Source organism: Misgurnus anguillicaudatus, chromosome 11, assembly GCF_027580225.2.
Source record: "Misgurnus anguillicaudatus chromosome 11, ASM2758022v2, whole genome shotgun sequence".
In the NCBI taxonomy this organism is placed as follows: Eukaryota; Metazoa; Chordata; class Actinopteri; order Cypriniformes; family Cobitidae; genus Misgurnus; species Misgurnus anguillicaudatus.
In genome coordinates, this window is record NC_073347.2 from 25,482,809 (window position 1) to 25,504,184 (window position 21,376).

The following is a 21,376-nucleotide window of genomic DNA, read 5'->3' on the forward strand; positions in this document are numbered from 1 at the left end:
TCCTGCTGTGATGTTGAATAGTGCAATCGATTATTTTTGGAACTGGCAAACCTCAAAATCAAATACTTGCTAATGAACATAATCTTCCCATAATGTTATGTTCATTATAACTGCATTTCATTCTTCACAAATGCATAAAGAGCAAATAGAAATAAAGTTGGGTTTCAGATGATACATTAGGTTAAGGCTGCATGAACACACATGGTCATATTTGATCAGCGTCAGTCCAACTAAAATCTGCCAAGACGCTTATATCTGCCATTGTCGATAGTTTCTTAGCTAATCGGGTGTGCCAGGGGTGGGATGCAGTTTACGGAAGGTGATGTTTATGAGCCTTATAAGTCCCGCTGTGGCTGACGTCCTACAGCTGCGAGATCTTTGATACTCTTCCAGCATACCATGCTTTGTTTTTGGATAAAAAATCCCATCCAACTGAGTGCACACCACCATTTTTTGTTTAATCTTTTCCAAGCTTCCCAAGTTCATGTCCTGTCTCACAATAAGGAATTTATCAGCCTTTAGAATACACAGTCAAAAAAGAGGTCATGTTTAAAGCCAAACTAAAATGAATGATGTATCACTATTAATATTTGATTTGCGACTTGAGGTCAGCGGCCACTTAACCCTGTTGAACAGGCCTGTGAAAATTAATTTCTTTGCTGGTCCAAGCTTGATGCTTGGGAACTAACTGCAAAACTTATCTGGTCCATCTCTTTCACTGGTGCTGTCAACCAGAATCTAAAACACAGAATATGCCGTTTTTTATTGTCTGTATCCACCGTCATTCCTGAAATTACGTAAATATGGACTAGCCAAGATGCTAGAGACATTTCTTCACTTAGAAAGAAAGACAGAGTGTTTTACTGAAAGACACAGAGACACTAATTACAAGCAAATCCATTACCTATACTCCTCACAGCTAAAACATGGGTGGGGTGTTTACTAACCTGCCTCAAGACTAAATACTCCCAAACTTCTGGTCTCCTTTAATTTTCCCATTTTCCTTTCATTTCTGCTCTCTTTTCACCTCCTCTTTTTTAAAACCTTGGATGAGTGTTGAGTCTTGTTTTTCATCTCTTCTCTGTTCTGTGTAGTTGGCTAAGCATTAGATGACGGGTGTTTGGTGCAACCTGCTTCACATTCTTTATCTGGACTGATTTTTCATTTGCTGGCTGCAGAAATTTTAGCAATTGATATCAGACCTGCTATATTCCCATCTGGCCTGATTCTGGGTCTAATTTCTTGTAGCTTTATGATGCTGCAATTGCACACAAAGTGGTGTTTTTTTCAATCCATGGTTGAAACCCAAGAAAGATCTAGATTAATTTAAACCAGTGGTTGGGTTTGCCCATATTTAACCCAACCACGGGTTGAAACAAAAGCCTATTTTTAGGGTGCACATTCACTTTTTTATCATGCAGTTCCTTTTAAGTTATATTAAAGCTCAAATTCTTTCTGTGTTTTTGAAGCTTTGATTGCGTTTATAGTGCGCAATATAAAATGTGTTCATGTTTCACGTGTAAAAAAACTCGGTATTTTTCACATAATTTACTTATGTGTATAGCGCTGTTTTCACTGTCCTCAAAACGGCCTGATTCCTTGTTCTATGAAGTCCCTCCTTAAGAAATACGTATCGAGTTCTGATTGTGTAGCTTGTTTAGTGTGTTGTGATTCGATAGCAGCTTAGCTTGCCGTTAGCTTAGCTGGCGACTGACATATTCCTGTGGGCGAAGGTTAGTCAAAAAACTGTTCTAGTTACGTCATTAAAGCAGGAAGTAGAGAGCTGTAGACCAAATTGGCCGTTCAATGTAGGCTTTGAAAGGCCAATTCTGTTAAAGAAAATATATCGCCTCGCAGTGAACTTTGCGCTTTATCATTGTACAGGTATTATTTATGCTATTATAGCAACATTAAACACTAACTAGGGTTTAAAGCAACACTAAGTAGTTTTTTACCTTTAAATAATGTCTCAAACATTATTTCAGTGATAGAACAACTTTTAACTGGACAAATTGTACTGTTGCTGCAACCTGAGCAGCCTCCTAGCTGCTACAAGCACACTCTGAAAGTGGTGGTGGAGGGTAGGAAACACAGCCCCGCCCCTCCCCCTGGCTGCAGAAGAGTATCTGATACCAGGCACTGTTGCGCTTTTCAACCACATGGGGGAGCTGTAAGTCATTTTTACATGGAAACTACATAGTGTTGCTTTAAAAAATGGGATCAGAAAGAACGTGACCTTTAATAAATCAATACCTCTGTCTAAAATCTAAGATCTGATTAAATATTCCTTGTAATTAGTGCGCAAAAAATATTTTTTTTGGTGTTGCCCTCATGCAGCCTCTCATTGCTTATTGCCTTACCTTAATTACCACTGCTAATTCGGTGCCACAGAAATGCGTTCACATGAAGTGACTTTACAGGTCTGTTACTGTACCAACCTGCACAATTCACTTTTAAAGGAACAGTTTCTACTCTATGTTATCATGCATAGAGTAGATTTGTACTTGTATTAATGTTGTACTAATCCTTGTGTGCGTATCTGTGATAATAAAAGTAATCGGGCTGTGGTCTTGCAGTATATGACCACGCTGCCCTCTGAGGTGTAAAAACTGTGGCACTGCTTGCTTAGTGTCACTTAGAAGGTGTAATTTATTCATTGGCAGACTCAGAGTACAGTATGTGTGTGTGTGTGTGCCAGTGTATCTGTTGGTATGTGTATGTGGGTGTCTTATTGCCTTCTGACTAATGAAAGATACATGTAAAATCTTTCCCTCTCCTCCTCTCTAAAACGTGGTTGGTGTCTTTAAAACTTTATCATACAGTACATAAAGGCAGGTGTTCATGTCAGTACTTATTTTACAAAGGAATACAACACAAATCCTTCATTAGTATGCTGAATCAAAATGGTTTTATTTTAATAAAATCAAATTTCAATGTCTTGGACTGATTAAATTTGTATTTAGGTATCTGAAATGAGATGTTTCCAGAAAGACATTTGGATCCCCACTATTTTATGTGAATGAAAGAAATATAGGTGATTCTCATGAAATCCAGACTTAGAAGGTGTCCAGCATCAGATTTTTTTGAAAAAGCCATTGAAGCCAATTTTTTTTTGCACATATAAGATTAAGGTCTGAACTTACTATAAGCATTATTTTTAGAGCATTTAAAAAATATTTCCTATAGAATTATTTACATTTTTTTAGATTATCATCTAAAAAAAGTATCATTACCGCAACATAATATTACATTAAATATATGCATTTACAAACTCATGTTTCAGTAATGAGAACTAAAACATTGTCTAGATACTATGACAAACAAAATTTCAACTTTTTTAAGATAAGAAGAACTGCTTACCTGGTAGCCTTCTTGAGTGTCACAGTCAATTATGTCCCTTCCTACTATTTTTTAAAAAAAAAGTTAGTTCCTTGAGGGCTTAAACAATGATTGGAAATTGTTGCGGAGGATGAGAAAATTTTTCTTGGACACATATTCCTTATTATTGTCTCTACATTTACCAATGATCACCAAATACCACATGTTTCTTTACTGTAAATGTTTATAGTATAACATGCACTGAAGCTTTTTATATTTTAGATTTCTTTAATTATAAATATTTCCATGTCAAAGAACCCAAATCCAGTCATGGACACGTTGCGGTAATGAAAATTTTCCCCCTAAATGTGGAAAAAACAACAAAATTGATTTATATGATGTCATTTAAAATCATGTGCAAAATAGTATGTGAAGAGATGTTTGTAACTGTATGCTTCTTATTTTGATACTCTTACTTTGCATTTACTTTTTTTATCAAAATGTTTCATGACACCTCATAAGTCTAATTTTGCGAGAATCACCCATATTTGGTTCGTTTTATTTTGTAATGTTACTTTGACACAAAGTTTGAGAAATTTTCACAGTGGTAGAAATGTCATCCATGTTTATTGCATTTGGCTCATTTTATTGCCGATGCCTGAATGAGTTTGACGTTTGATTTATAAATCAAGTCTGTCTATGGGAATAGTCAGTTTGAGGTAGGATGCGTTGATTGCAAAGTGCTCCAGGCAACAATTCATGACGTCATTTTATCTCAAAAACACATGTACAATTGCAAAAACAACAAATGTGGCATCATTGCTCATGCAATATTACTGCCATTATATTAATATATATAAAAGGACTTGATCATATTTTAATATTTGGATGTTGGTGATGGAAATTTTTTATTATTTCGTATCAAACTTTACTGTAATTTTTCTCTTTCTATAGAGTAAAGAGATCATATTGTTCAGAATATGTGCACACACACACACACACACACATTCATGTGAATTTTGCTTCAGGTTTAGTTCAAGATTTAAAGCCATGCCTGCATCAGATGTATTTTCTTCCTACCATTTAATGCATGCACCTACAAGTTTGAGTGGTTTGGCTTCACTGATGTTAGCGTGCTAATTCATGCTTCCAGAGAAAAGATGCGCAAGCGTCAGCACACGGAATCCATGGGCATGTTTCCATGCAGTCCTGTCGCCCAAAAAAACCCCACTTCTCAGCCAATCACAGACCTGTTCATGTTCATTTCGTGTCTAAACATCATACAAATATGTTTCTTTTGTAACACTCCAAATTAGTTGCAAAGTAATTAGTTTGATTTACAATCTAGACATTTACATTTGGCAGCACACAGTGGTTCCAAACTATACTGTACATATTTTGAATATATGAGTATGTGCATTCCCTGGGTGTTGCTGGTACCCAGTAGGAAATCCAGTTAGAGTTTTTTTTCTCAAAGTTGTCGTCATGCAAGACAATGCTTGTAATCCCAACGACGTTTAGGGTCTGTCAGATTAAAGAGAAGAGATTCAAGTACCCCTCATTTGAGTGAGGGAACATGAACTCACCTGCCTTTAACTCGGCACGCATCACTCACTGTAAAGTGCTGCTTGTTCAGGAACCTTTGAAGTTTTCCTGCCCCTGCTCTTTTTCCCACAAAATGAATGAGCTGAAGAATGTTCTTCACTGGAGGCATGTGCCTGTGTAAAAACACACACACATACATAAACATCACACAATCATTAATGAATTGTTGATGACTACAGCTGTGACCTAATACACACACCCACAGTTTTGCAACATCTAAAAGTTTACCTGGTTTATAACCAAGCTAATCAGTCATAAGAGCGTGAGAACCAGGTTACTCACAGTATTGCCTTGACCTGCATCCTTTCAAATGCACTTACAAACAAAATCACTCTCACGCACACACACACACACACACACATACACATATAACTAAACTTATGAGTCAGTAACTTTATTTTTTTATATAAGCTAACTATATATAATGAATGCAGACAATCCAAGCCGAAATTTTCAATCTAACCCTGAAACTCTCGCAATAAGTAATAAAAAAAAATCATGGTTATGCCATGTATTGTTTACCTACATTATATCGCTGTGAGGTGTTTATAAATTGTGGCATGTCTAAACATACTTTGCCATTTTTAAAAAATGAACATGTGACTTACGTACACCAGGTGACCTGTAAATGCAATAAGCTGTTTCCATTGCAATCCTTTTTCAAATTGCCTAAAAAAAACATCTCATACACGCGTAAAAAAAACGTTTTGCGATATTTGAAGTTTTTTTATTTGTCAAATTTTCAATTTGCACAATTTAAAGGGTTGTGCAAACACAGCAATTGGTCTTTTATGTTTGCCCACAGCATAGACTTTGACTGTGAAGACCCACATGTATACTGGCTAACCTCTCTCTCTTTCTCTCCCAGCGTGCATACACTCTGATCGTGGAGGCTTGGGACTGGGACAACCAAACATTTACTGACAAAAGTGAGTAATGATTTCCCAACACTTTGACACACATCACTATGCAAGTGAACAGTGGCGCACATTTCAGACATACCTAAAACACAGCCAGCTTTTCAGAAATGCCAACAGCATTTCAAGTTCACATCTATAAATGGCACAGACGGCAAGTCACCTTTGACCTTGGACTGTAAAGGAAATATATAAGCATATTTGACTGGGTAAACATTCTTTGTGGAGCCATGGTTATGTAGCCATGCTTAATTCAGTGCAGATGGACCGATGGTTTTTGAGTGTTTCTGTATGTCAAGGCAATTCAGCTCTGATCCAGAAGGGCTGCAGACCTAAACAATATCTAAACTTTGTAGGACAGGAGTCAACCAAGATTGGAGTATGTTATGTAATTGTGTCTTAGTGATCTCATAGCCATTTGGTGTGTTTTTAGTAAAACCTTTGTACTTGGACACTGCTGGTGTGAATAAGGTAGATAGGGTTAGATCTCTGTGGTTGGTGTCTTACATGCCTCAACAAAAGGTAACCGGCATGGCAAGCCCATAGGTGTGGACAGAGCGTGGCAAAAATGAAATTCCAATACCTAATTTCTCAAAAATTCACACATCTGCCGCAGCTTTCATGCCTGTGAATTAATTTTATTTTTGCAATTTTAGAAATCACTTTTGATCAGAATTCCATTTCTCTTATTGCGCCCTCTCGTTTTTAATAGTATGATGAACTGAAGTGCAGGACATGTTAGCACATGGTTTAAATGCAGATAGTTTCTGGATGCGTGTTGTCTTAGACAGATGCGTCCTGTTTTCCTCTTTTCCTTCTGGTGTTCAGTGTTGCCCCATTAAAGAGAATGAGTCGGACAGGAAGTGCCATTAATGAAGGAATTTAGTTTATGTTTTGGGTGTTGCCTGATGATTTATAAGCACTGTAGTTTTGGAGAAAAAGTGAGAATTGTCTCAGTTATCTTTTATCCTCAGGTAGTTTATAAAGTGACCTAAGCAATTACATAAAATATGAAGAGCACAGATGCGAAACCCTGTAAGTGCGTCTGAAATGTTGTCTTTTGTCTTATAAATTAGCATGTTTAGGTTGAGTAATTTACTTTAACACCAATGTAAAGATTGAACCAAAATGCCGAATTTTCATAAATCTCACATTATACATGATCAGTGTTTTTGAGGGCAGCCCTTTTAATTTTATTCTTAGTCTGTTGTAAGAAAATGGACTTTAGCTTTATTTACATTTAAGTCACTTATAAACTTGATAGTTTTAGTCAAGTTTTAGTCGACGAAAACACAAAAAAAGGTTTTAGTCAAGTTTTAGTCGACGAAAACGCAAAAAGGTTTTAGTCAAGTTTAAGTCAATTTTAGTAAAAAAGGTAGTCTTTAACAAAGTAATTTAGGTTAAAAAGTGTGGTGTATTTAATACTATTAAAATGTTGCATTAAGGTTGTCTCTGAGGGCTTGCCGTTGTTTTAGTCGGTGTGCCTTCTGCGCATGTCATAACAAAAAAGTTAAGCCAATACCCTCATGTTGAGTTTGTGTGTTACGCTGAGACCTCCCTTATAAAGCTGAGAAACACGTGCCTTGCCTTGTTATTTAAATACACCACAAAAAGTATTGGAAATATTGAGGTTGGTGGTATTCTTCCCACCTTTGTGGCCACATTTAAAGTCCCAATATGCATTCCGTTTTTCTTTCTGATGGATTATACTGAAAGTATATCCATAAATCATCTTGTCGTTTCCGTTTATTGGCGTCACCGCCACGGTCCTTCGAACTCACCACAGCCGCAGGTGTGTTGTTGTTGGGTGAAATCTGTTGCGCAACATGGCGGCAGCCGGGGGGTGGGCGTACCCAAAACAAGGATATTAAGCGGCAGCATCGCTGATACTGTTAAGCTAAAAACAGACAGATTTCATGCAAAATAGGCAGAAATTACATGCAGTGTGAACGTTAGACTTATAATCATTTTTGTTCCGTCTCGTCTCGTCAACAAAAACTCGAAAGCGTCTTGTCATGTTTTCGTCACCTTAGAGCCATTTTTAGCTACACTGAAAAAAATGATTAATTGAATTTAATCAATTTTTTTAAGGTAAGTGGTTGCAATCAATGTATTTAAGCTATATTTAAACAAAAAAGATTAGTAACATAAAATAAAATATAAAACGTTTGTTTAAATGTAGCTTAAATAAATTGATTGCAACCACTTACCTTAAAAAATTTTATTAAATTCAATTAATCATTTTTTTCAGTGTAGTCATCGTTGCATTAGTGTCATAAAAAAGGTGTGTCAATGAAATCATTTCGTTATCGTCATTGTTGACGAAAACAACACAGGTCATGATTTCATTGGTATTTAACACATTTAAATGTATTTCGCAGCAAAACGCTCTAAGTGCATGCAAGCTGTTTTGCCAAAAACCTCCACTTCTAAAAGTGAGGTTTTGTGATGGCTGCCACATTTGAGTTGTATTCAGGTCTAAGCAGGGCTGCACAATTATGACAATAATAATTGTAATTGTAATAAATATTGTAATCACAGTTGTTTCACAGTTGCCTTTTGTGCACTTAGATGACTTTGCTGAAAATTTGACCTGGCATTAAGTGGATTCTGCCAACAAACCAGTATTTCTGATAGGCCGGAGGCCGGGATTAATCAGATTTAAAGCGAAAGTATTTAATGACTATTTACCTGGGGGCATTTAGTTAATATATCATTTTTGACTGAGGTGGTGTTTAGCTGCTTTTGCATCTGATCTCTTCATATGGTTGTTGCCTGTGCCTGTGTATGTGCAGCTACAGCCTGGTAGACTTAGACTTTTTAAAGCGTATTTGAATAATTGTTTATATTTATGTTTAAATATCTTACGCAGCTCTGTGTTGACATGCATGTTTGAAGGTAATTTAGAATCATTATGTGTTATTACCATGTTATAACCATTTTATTACACAACCGTGTACTTGTGCTTCTAAGATGAGCATGGAGGTTGTTTTAGAATACAGAGGAAGACTGTTTATACACAGCGTGTCGTGTCTAAAGTCTCTAGAGAGAGTTTGGGATCTAAAGAAAGACTATGATGTCATCGTCTTGTTAAGATATTAATTACTGTAGCTGTAGTTTACCACACATGAGCTAATTATTGTCTGAGCAGCTGCAATGCTACTATACAGACACATATATACACAGATTTTCTCTTTCATGCTTTCAACCCTTTATTATAAACCAATAAGCCATGATACACAGACACACAGGACTACAATTGCAAATTTAAATGCACACAGACACAGAAAACCAATACACTTTAGCCCATAAATTATCAGGATAAGGCCCACAGACAGAACTGGCATGAAGATAAACTACCACAAAACACACACACAGAGACTGTAGTAAACACCAACAAGGCCCTATGGAGCCGTCGTGCAGAGCATTTATTTGTTATGAACCAAAAAGAAAAACAGACATAGATCTGACTGGCAGATCATGAACAAGATGTAGTGCACATTTTTTTAAGATGACTGGCACTGCATAATCCAGATGTTCAGACATCATACAGCCAGTGAAAGCTTCTGAATGTTTCCGAATGTGGATCAGCGCCAGGAATTATTGTTTGCTAACGGATGAGTAGAAATTCCTTAGTGCTAGGGGTATTTGTTTTCCCTTAGTGGCATTTGTTTTACTATTATCTTTCTGCAGATTATGGATTAACATTTTTCTGGTCATGTTCACTTAATTTTTTATTTAGTCATTTAATAATTTTCTTCATGAATAATTACATTTATTGATAAAGTTTACTTTGATTAAATGTGTTAAATATTGCAATAAATGTCTTGTACTTGATAAAAAGCATAACGAAAATGAAATGAGTAATCTTAAGCTTTCGTTTATACCCGTGTCTGTTTTCATGTTACCTGGATGCCACAGATTTATGTAATGTCAACAGTAGAGCAATTCATCATCATAGCGTCTCATTTTCCTTTTATTTTCCAGGTGTGTTTTTTCCACATCTACCTTCCAGAGAATTGCTCCAAGCTCACAGGTGTAGCGAAATAAAAAAAATCTGGTATGACTTTAGATGTGAGAAACCGGTTTGCTGTTTGCAGGGCATCAGGTAGCGGGGGCCCTGGGAGGAGAGAGAGCCCCGGCTGGGCTGTTTACCTTTCAGGAAGTCTGTCGCTCCAGTTCTGCGTTTGGACTTTAAACAGCTCTTGCTGGCCAGCAGGTCAACTGCATTGTTCATGTATCGTCAAGGGGCAGAAAGCGGCTTTATTGTGTTTCACTTTACTTCTGGCTGGTAGATCGCAAGATGGTAATAAAGTAAATAAATGGAATAAATGGCAAAAGGAAGTGAGAGACGTTAAGCAGGTGGGGGACATGAACCAGGGAACAAAACTTAGAAAGAAAGTATATGTGTGTAGTTGTAGAGGGAATTATTTGGCCTTGTCTGGCTCTTTGGCCTATTGTTTATGATATGTTATCGCTGTGGCGATGGGGGCCGACTAGCACCCATTGTGATAAAGGCAATGAAATAGAGCAAACTGGAGACAGACTGATGAAGAGATGTGAATGGAACAGAAAGAAAATAATTGAAATAAGAAGAAACAAAGGAAAGGAAAGAAAGGACGCTTTGTTTTAAAGCATAACAGCATCATTACGCTTTCAGGTAAAACTGAAGTCTTGGTGTTGAGTGAGGCCGGAAATAAACACAACTGATTACATTTCAGACCAGCCAAGAGCTAAATACCTGTTTGATTGTTAGGGTTCACATGTTTTATATGTATACTGTATGTATAAGAATAGTTCAGATGCAAAACCTATCTGACATGTTTCAGAGTTTTTTATCAGACTCTTAATGGATTCTGCCAACAAACCAGTATTCCTGAATGATCGAGGTCTGGATTAAGTGGATTTGAAGCGAAAGTATCTAATGAATGTATAATACGTGCAGAGAGCATTCTGTATGTATATGTACACTCACCTAAAGGACTATTAGAAACACCTGTTCAATTCCTCATTAATGCAATTATCTAATCAACCAATCACATGGCAGTTGCTTCAATGCATTTAGGGGTATGGTCCTGGACAATCTCCTGAACTCCAAACTGAATGTCAGAATGGGAAAGAAAAGTGATTTAAGCTATTTTAAGTGTGGCATGGTTGTTGGTGCCAGACGGGCCAGTCTGAGTATTTCACAATCTGCTCAGTTACTGGGATTTTCACGCACAAGCATTTCTAGGGTTTACAAAGAATGGTGTGAAAAGGGAAAAACATCCAGTATGCGGCAGTCCTGTGGGCGGAAATGCCTTGTTGATGCTAGAGGTCAGAGGAGAATAGGCCGACTGATTCAAGCTGATAGAAGAGCAACTTTGACTGAAATAACCACTCATTAAAACCGAGGTATGCAGCAAAGCATTTGTGAAGCCACAACACGCACAACCTTGAGGCGGATGGGCTACAACAGCAGAAGACCCCACGGGTACCACTCATCTCCACTACAAATAAAAAAAAGAGGCTACAATTTGCACTAGCTCATCAAAATTGGACAGTTGAAGACTGGAAATTGTTGCCTGGTCTGATGTGTCTCGATTTCTGTTGAGACATTCAGATGGTGGAGTCAGAATTTGGCGTAAACAGAATGAGAACGTGGATCCATCATGCGTTGTTACCACTGTGCAGGCTGATGGTGTGGGGGGTGTTTTCTTGGCACACTTTAGGTTTCTTAGTGTTAATTGAGCATCGTTTAAATGCCACGGCCTACCTGAGCATTGTTTCTCACCATGTCCATCCCTTTATGACCACCATGTACCCATCCTCTGATGGCTACTTCCAACAGGATAATGCACCATGTTACAAAGCTCGAATCATTTCAAATTGGTTTCTTGAACATGACAATGAGTTCACTGTACTAAAATGGCCCCCACAGTCACCAGATCTTAACCCAATAGAGCATCTTTGGGATGTGGTGGAACGGGAGCTTCATGCCCTAGATGTGCATCCCACAAATCTCCATTAACTGCAAGATGCTTTCCTATCAATATGGGCCAACATTTCTAAAGAATGCTTTCAGCACCTTGTTGAATCAATGCCACGTAGAATTAAGGCAGTTCTAAAGACGAAAGGGGGTCAAACACAGTATTAGTATGGTGTTCCTAATAATCCTTTAGGTAAGTGTATATGTATATGCATATGTATATGTACGAGTATGTGTGACTCTGTTCTTGAGCTGGCTTATCTTCAGGGTCTCTAACACACGCACACACACATACACTTGCACACGGACACATGCACACAATTACACAGTCACTCTACCCAGTAACAGTCTCTAAGTATCTCCTTCAGTGTATATAGAGGAGGCACGATTGGTGTGTATTTTTAAAACTAATTGCTGGAAATGAATTGGGAGATGAGTACTAGTTTTATTTATATTTCAAGTGGGGAGAGAAAGGAAGAGACGACACATTAAGGAAGTGAGGACAGCAAAAATAGGGGGGTGGCACATTCGACATGAAAGAGAGTGTTGAATGCCTTTTTTTAGTCGGAAAGTAGGACAGTATGTCAAAGCTTTTGTTCCACTTCTGGAATCAGGTGTCCATTTAAGGATGAGAGCATGTGGATGGAGATGCAGTGAGTGAGGTCAACTGGGAAAGGGGTTGTGAGCAATTGTGCACAAGGGAGATTTATAGAGCACCTTGGCTAATGGTCAAACATATGGGTCTGTTTCCTTGGGGGGTGTTTTCCGGTTGGGTCAAATATGGACAAACCCAACCAAATTTTCTTTGGGACAAATATGGGTCTAATCATGGGTTCAAACAAGCCAGCATTTTTTAGAGTCTAAAATATTTCCCCTATTCCTGTGGGATTATTATGCATAAGATGGGCTTTGCTTTCCAAGTTTGGAGGTCAGTTTATTTTGAATGGGCCTGATGCTGTCCTCACTCTTCTTTAATATGCAAATGAGTCTTAGGTAAGCGACTGTCCCTTTGCTGATGGTGTAACTGATGATGTCATCTCCAGAGTCAGTCAATTGTGAATTTCTTGTTTGGATTAAAGGGTTAGGTGGTGAAACAGGAGAACCATAAGATAAAGAGTCAAAATCCTAAGCACCTATATTCATGAACATCTTAGATTAGATTTGAATCATTGATTTTGTGTTCCTTTCGCCCGTTAAGTCTTTTTCCCACACACACCCACATACTGTACCGACTTTCCCCTACATTGTGACTGCGGTTGTTAGCGAGGTCACTGTGTTTCTCTTCTCAAGAGGGAACTTGGGTGTGTATGTGTTTTTTTGGAGGGGTAGGGGTACTTCCTGGTATGTTCCTGATTGTATTATTTCCTCACTGGCTCCCAAACAGTCTGAGACACAGAAAAAGAGAGACAGTGTTCCACTAAAGCAGGAAGACCAGCATGCTTCATTATTGACCATGTTGTACTGTGCATGTGTAACACACACTAATATTTCTTGCAGGTGATGAACTGTTGATCGAGCGAAGTATTAATCGTGGTGAAATGAACCCCAATGAGGAACGACAGCTCATTCAGCACAAGGGTCAAACGGCCAGCCTTCAGTATGGCGTGCGTGTGCGCTGTGACCGACATTACTACGGCAAAAAGTGCAACAAGCAGTGTCGCCCTCGAGATGATTACTTTGGCCATTATCAATGCGATCAATCCGGCAATCAGCAGTGCATGGAGGGCTGGACCGGGCCAGACTGCAAGACAGCTGTGTGTGTCTGAGTGTACTATATGTTGCCATTGACGAGTTATCTCTATTAAGAGAAAACATTTGCATTAAAAAAACGTGTTCCTGATTAATTTTTATGTTAATCTGCAGTTCCGCGATTATCCACTAGATCCGCACTTACCCAATTTATGAAAAAACTGAAGCCAAAACGTTATTTAATAATTTTAAACTCTGTGTATGTTTTAATAATCGTTTTGAATCAAATCTATAACAAAATTCCTTCACAAAAATGCAATTATTTCAGCTTTTTGCAAAAAAATTGCATATTTAAAGAAAAACACACATATTTAAGAGTTTATATGCAGAGAAAAAAATATAGATAGGATGAAACATTTTTTTCCCGTTTTGGTATTTTGGTTTGTTTGAAAGCAGAGGTTCTGTTCTTTCACTTGATATATTTTTATGTTTATATATTTTTAGAAGATAATTTTTCTGGAAGGCATTTTGTGAAACTTTTTTGAAAATCACAAAAAGCGCTTGCGGGCAGCTTTTCAAAAAATGGCTGGTAGAAAATGAGTTAATAGGGTGACCTTTGTGTCTGTGTGACATACCTAATAAAGAGAAAAGACAAGAAAATAGTGTAAGAAGAATGCCCACTATCACCAACAATACAGCGACTCCACGACCTCCAACGATGAAATCCCATCCCATCAGTCGTGTCATCTGTCTGTTACTGTATCTCATTAGTTATATAGCTAAATGGAAGGAGTGAAATTATATGGAAGAACGTAAATATAATTCAAATCATTAACACATATATGTTTTTCAGCTGTCTGTAGACAAGGCTGCAGTGAGCTTCATGGAATGTGTGAAAAGCCAGGAGATTGTGTGTAAGTCTTTCAATGTTAGTTTTAGTTTTAGTTTCTCTTTTTCTAATCTCAGGATTTCCAAAGACATAAATGAGTCTGTTTATAATTGGTTAAATTTTTAATGAACTAAGAAGATAACTAAATCTGAAGGCATATGACATAAGCTTCGCCTCCCTTGTGGGGTTCCGAATATTTTTTTTCTGAATATTGCACAGTATAAATGTTATATCTAAAAAGGCAAATGTAAAACAATGCATTATGCAATTAAAAGGTTTTAAATAATATTGTACATTGTTGTCACATGACTTTATCATGTGACATATGACGAGTTTGATTCCAAAACGCAATAAACCGATTTATTTTAAATAGTTGCTGCCAAAATCAGTATTGTATCCGGTAAGTATTAAAAAGTAAATTCTTCATTTTACATAAAATCCGATATCCGCGGTGTTATTCTGTCATCTTTTCTCCCTTTTTTCCAAACCGCGAAAAACACCAGTTCTCCTTCTCTGCAGAATGCAATAAATCCACTCAACAAATCACAGCGCACCATTCCACGAATTAAAAACAACAGTGGCGTCGCTTTGAATACACACAGAATCGTTTTCCTCATCTACTTTGTATTTCGTGATCAACAACCAAACAAAAACAAAATAGTAATTTTGATGGCATTGATTTAACTTGTGGTGGTTTTCTGTGGCGGGGAAGAAATGTAAGCCATCAAAATCAAATAATTTACGTGAAAGGCACTCAGCCGAAGAAAAAATGCTGGCTGTTGCTTGTTCTCACAGGACAGCATCAAGCTTCTGTCATGCTTACACACTGACCGCAGGCGATCTTATGAAAAACTTTCCATTATTTTACTTGAAGTCAATGAAAATTGAGCAGGACCAAAACATTTTACAGCTGATCACTGTCAAAAAAGTCCAGCGACGACGTCCCATTGATGACAGAAGCAATGACAATGTTCTTAATATGACAAAGTAAGTGTTTTGATTAATGCCATTACTGTTTTTAAACAGTGTATACCACTAGTCAAATTAATATTACATGGCAAAGATGAATGCACGTTTATATATTATTTCAATAGATTTATAGCATTTTGAGGAAAAAAATATTTGTTATGGATTTATTGTTATGGATTTATCAGTTTTTATAATAAATCTTTGAAAATCAAATTATGGATTTAAATTTTAATGTTATTATAACCTAAAGATGATATGTGAAAGTTTTGTAACAGAAAATAGTGATTTTCATCTTGTCACTTTCTTGGTATAGAAAACACATTTTTACCGAAACTAGTCAAAATGGATTTATTGCGTTTTGAAACCAAACTCTTCATATTTACTTTGAATTAATTTTGAATTGCATTTTTAATCAAGAAGTTCAAGTCAAGTACATTTTATACAACATTGCTAGCACACTAAGATTGTTGCACCTTTGCAAATATGTAAGCATTTATGCACATTGTACAGAGCATATACTGTAGTGTGCACTACTTTATGTACTGCAGGAATGTTAAAAGCAGTATGTTAGTATGCCATACTAAATATACAGTAGCCATTACAGTATATACATTGGAGTGCAAGTACATTTTTGAATGATTTTCTTACCCCGAGCATCTTTTAAAGCATGTGAGGTGGAAATGACCTTTGACCACCAGTCTGTCTGGAATTCATTGCGGTTTAAGATTAGGAAAGAGACAGAGGTCATGACCTGTGTCTGCTACTAGAAAAACCTTTACACCCCACCATTCCCAAACTCCCATGCATCTCTGTTAATGATGTAGTATACAAAATGTGTAAACACTAAGGTGTGTTAATGTTACTAAAATATACAGTTGCATTTTAAAGCTGAGGTGTGTATTTTTAAAGTTTTCATACTGTACATTCTTTGCTCACACTGTGTTGGTATTCTAGGTGTAAATATGGCTGGCAGGGTCCACTGTGCGATGAGTGTTTGATATACCCGGGTTGTGTGCATGGGACCTGCGTGAAGCCCTGGACGTGCACTTGTGAGAAGAACTGGGGTGGACTTCTGTGTGACAAAGGTAAGGAACGTTCACAAAACACACACAAATACAGTTACTGTCCTCCCAGCGAAACACATATGCAAATACACACAATGACAAACAGCACACATGCAACCCTCATACTCTCTTGTTTCACACACTTTTGCCCTGTGTGTTTGTGTGAAATTCTTTGTGTGTTATGAACTAAAACTCCTCACTTAACTCATGCATGTTTTGTTAAGATAGTAAATGCATGCCATGCAGTTGATGTCTGTTCACTTTCACTCTGGACCTTTACACATTTCCTGTTCTAAATGAAAAGCTAAAATATTTTATGCCATGTTCATTCCTTCGAAATAAGGAATATTGTTGTTTGATAAAACCACCTAATGAGGAGGTTAATAATACATATTCAGTTACTTTATAAAGCTATCATCAAAGCTCACTAAGATGTTTACACCTGGTATTAAGATGTGTTTTGGTTGATCGGATTACAAGTCAATGACACTAAATACAGGTGCACAAGTTTTGAGCTTGTCCACTTACAACCACATTCATAGGCAGTGGCGGCCAGTGACTTCTTTTTTCGAGGGTGCTCGATGCGAAGTTTGTCACAACATGTATGTAGCCCATCGTTTGTGGTTCCTTTTTTTAAAATATGCGCGTCGAGAGATCCTGTGTGCATCACATGTCTTGTCAAAATATGTGCCTGCTGCAGACGCGTCTAAAGGGTTTATGATAAAAGAGACACTCGCGTTTGCCAGATACTCGCATAATCTCATGCGTAATCAGAGTTTACTGTTAAGGGAGTGTCTTGCGTGTATTTTGTGAATGTGAGCAGCTCTTTTATTATAAAAAGTTTTGCACTTATTTTGACAAAACACATGATGCACATGGTTCACATGACGCAACAAACACACATTTTGAAAACGCAAGCAACACAGATGACACTCCGAACACTTATTTTGAATCTGCGACCCTCGGATAAGCAGTCACGAGCCGCCACTATTCATAGGTGATCGAGCATCCACATCTAGGTGGTTAAAATCCTCTACAAATGTTTTTCTTTCTCGCAGTGAAGTGATGCTACAGTACTTACAGTTCTGGAAAATGTAAATTATATTTCAGCTTGTAATACATTACACGTATTTGTTTCTGCACAGATCTGAATTACTGTGGCACGCACAAGCCTTGTGTCAATGGAGCCACATGTTTAAATACAGAACCAGATGAATATTTCTGCACCTGTCCTGAGGGCTACTCTGGAAAAAACTGCCAGATCGGTAAGTGAGCCAAAAGGTTTGCTTTCTCATATGCAGAAAACGATTACAACTGTTTCTATTGTGTAAAATATGCATGTATCATAAACGTATGGTAAAATGCAGAAGAGTTTCTGTGTCTCAGTGGTTAGAAAAGTGCATTAGCAACACAAAGGTCATGGGTTTGATCCCAGGAAACACAAATACTGAGAAAAGAATTGTATGGATGAAAGCGCCAAATGCATAACTGTGAATGTAAATGACCAAAGCATTATATTTTCTGTATACCACACAGCCGAGCATGCCTGCATGTCAAATCCATGTGCAAATGGTGGGACCTGTCATGAACTGGCTTCAGGGTTCGAGTGTCAGTGTCCCCAAGGGTGGGATGGGCCCACCTGTGCTAAAGGTCAGAGGTCACTTACTTTTCACTTCCATCCCAAGCAGAGTATGTTCTTAATTTATATGAGATACATATTTATTTACATTGTGTGTGTTGCATTTCAGACAAAGATGAATGTGCCTCGAACCCGTGCGCTCATGGAGGGACTTGCTTTGATCTTGAGAATGGCTTTGACTGCTTATGTCTCCCACAGTGGGCTGGCAAAACCTGTCAGATAGGTGAGACCTTGCGTTTTTTGAGTGTTTAAAGGTGCAGTGTGTAAATTTGAGCGGCATCTAGTGGTAAGGTTGAGAATTGCAACCAACGGCTCATTCCACTGCTCACCCCTCGCTTTTGAAACGCATAGAGAAGCTACGGTAGCCGCCACCGAAAAAACGTAGTAAAAGTTAGTAAAAAAACGTTTGTCCGTTAAGGGCTTCTGTAAAAACATGGCGGCACAAAATGGCGACTTCCACGTAAGGGGACCCCCAGTGTATATAGATAAAAACGTCTTATTCTCAGGTAATAAAAACACAACGATTCATTATAAAAAGTTCTCTATACACCCATGAAAATATAGTTTTGTATATTATTTTGCATTTCTGTCAAGAGATCCTTCAAAATATTACACACTGCACCTTAAAGTTAATGGCCATCAGATGACTTTTGAGACTTGCTGCCATACAGTACCGTCCTACACTTAAATACAGTGTTTTACTGGATCAAACCTTAACAGGGGGTATCATGGGTGCCTCAATCACCTCTCAAATTTCAGCAATTCTCCGAGTGTGCAGATTACTTCTCTAATTCAATAAAGAGTTTGGTGTTTAACTGAATGTTGTGTTTACATTTTACAGCACCAATTACTCACAGTTGATTGTGTTACACTGTGTGTATGCTTGTGTTTGTGTGTCTTTACTGTTTTTGAAGAGCATGAGTGTGAAATATGCCTGTAACTATGTCTATATGCTTATATATTTACTTAACCTGAGTTTGTAGTTATGCATGTGTGTGTACGATATGGAATTTCTATCGAGGCCTTGTGGTCACAGCAGATAGTTGAATATTATCTGTAACCTGACCCAGGTGATTTAAGTCAAGCTAAATATATCAACGGGCCTGGCAACTGCTAAGACAGGGGGTAAATTTATCTTGCTTGAGGGGACTATATTAGCGTTATCATGAGGTGGAGAAAGAGGGGTGTGGTGAAAAGTATTTTATTCCAACATCCAAGGCTGCTGGTGCAAGAGGAAATGCTGTATAGCGCGTAAACAATCACAGTGTGCAATCGTAACTGTGGTGTCTGGTTATGGGAAGTAGGTTGAGTTTCTCAGGTAGGGCTCCGGTCTCAGGTGTGGAGCAGGCAGGGTTACCTGTGCTGCACGGAGTCAAATGTCGGCCCTAACACCAATAGTGTACAGTTAACACACAACTGTCCACACAAAAACTAAACTATAGCACTAAACTATACCTTGCTGTGTTTTGGTCATTAGCTGGGCAATCTTGGACAAATTGGCAGCTACCAACTGGACATACCATCTCAAGGTGGCCAAGCTGGTTATTGGAAAGGGTTAGCTGATTGACAAGTTAATGACCAGCTTGAACTACCAGCGTGGTTGAGATAGAAACCAGCTACCATCTTATCCATGTGTTTCAGTTTTGTTTAATTTTTTTAAGCATTATCGTAGTGATGGTAAATTTAGTTTAGGGATTTTGAAATAAAAAGATTTAGTAAGGACAGAGGATGTGTTTTTGTGTATGTCTGATTTATGTGGCTTGTCATGATAGATCTTGAGCATGGTGGCGGGGCTTGATTCCAAATTCTCTCTTTTGCTCTCCTGACGCTGCTCTTCTCTCTCTCACAGATGTGAATGAGTGTAGGAGAAGACCTTGTCTAAATGCTTACGCTTGTAAAAATCTTATTGGTGGATATCATTGCAACTGCCACCCGGGCTGGGTGGGACCCAACTGTAATATCAGTCAGTATATAAACATAAGTCTATATCCCTCTTTTTTCTCTTTTTATAAAAAGCATAATACTTTAATTCTTTTCCTCTTTGCTGTTAACACTGATGCTTCATTTTCTACGAAGCAGAAAAACAGCTTAATATCCTGCTTATTAGCACTATGTACCATTACACTTCTACAGTTGCTAATATACGTCTTATGAAAAATTGCAGACAATTCAGACAATTGTTTTCACAGTTAGTATCGCCGATGTATTTTTCTATATGCTTTTCGTTATGTCTTTACTAGCAATGGCGGCTCGTGACTTCTCTTCCGAGGGGCGCAAATTCAAAATATGTGTTCCGAGTGTCATGTGTGTTGTTCGTGTTTTCAAAATATGTGTTTGTTGCGTCGTGTGAACCATGTGCATCGCGTGTTTTGTCAGAATGTGTGCCTGCTGCATGGGTCAAAACTGTTTCTGATAAAAGAGACACTCACGTTCACAAAATACACGCAAGACAATCCCTTAACACTAAACTGTGATTACGCATGAGATTATGCGAGTATCTGGCAAATGCGAGCGTCTCTTGTATCATAAACCCTTTGGACGCGTCTGCAGAGGGCACCTGTTTTGATGGGACACGTGATGCACATAGGATCACTCGACGCGCAGAACACACATTTTGAAATTACGAACCACACACATTACGGGCTAGATACATGTTGTGACGAACTTCGCATCGTGCGCCCTCGAAAAAAGAAGTCACCGCCCGCCACTGTTTACTAGTTTACAACATAAAATTGTGAAAAGCGTTATCGAAATTAAACTGAATATCAGTTTTGTCTTATAGTAATTTTCTTAAAATACAAAAGAATTAATATGAATAAGCGATGTGTTGCTGCAACCTGATCTCACAGGAGTTCGTAGATATGTTACCAGTTGGCAAAATCATGTAAATTTGTATAAAGTAAATTGTACAAAAACGTATATTTGTTATAAAAAAACAATAATGATACCCCAACTCTAATCCCAACGTTACAGGAGCAAAAGCAAATAGTTTAAAAACGTTCGAATTTGGTAAAAAAATTCATAAGAATTAGCCACTTAGTAAAATATGTTGGTCGCTGAGGTTTAGACCACTTCTTATACTCAAAAAGGACAAGGACAAATAAAAAATAACTTCATTTTTACATTTTTGCAAGTGCAAAGTTTAAGCAGTATTTCACCAATCCTTAATTACACATAATTATGTCATTATCATTATCACACATGATCACATTAGCCCAAATGTACATACTGAAGAGCAAACACAAGGGGTGTGGGATATGAGAAACTGTATGAATGCCATTGTTCAAATTCTGTGCAAATTTGAGGCTTTCTGCATTA

General features: G+C 37.7%; 1 protein-coding gene across 2 annotated transcripts in view; it reads left to right on the forward strand.

Annotated features, from left to right (window-relative positions):
• jag2a (jagged canonical Notch ligand 2a) overlaps positions 1-21,376 on the forward strand; it is a 34,599-nt gene that overhangs the window by 3,638 nt on the left and 9,585 nt on the right. The window contains exons 3-10 of one of the 2 annotated variants that reach the window (XM_073873408.1): positions 5,792-5,852; positions 13,306-13,557; positions 14,348-14,411; positions 16,310-16,440; positions 17,565-17,684; positions 17,956-18,069; positions 18,168-18,281; positions 19,908-20,021. In XM_073873408.1, the coding sequence (XP_073729509.1) occupies positions 5,792-5,852; positions 13,306-13,557; positions 14,348-14,411; positions 16,310-16,440; positions 17,565-17,684; positions 17,956-18,069; positions 18,168-18,281; positions 19,908-20,021 (970 nt within the window). The remainder of the gene's footprint in view (positions 1-5,791; positions 5,853-13,305; positions 13,558-14,347; positions 14,412-16,309; positions 16,441-17,564; positions 17,685-17,955; positions 18,070-18,167; positions 18,282-19,907; positions 20,022-21,376) is intronic. The other variant, XM_073873409.1, reaches the window with a different exon arrangement.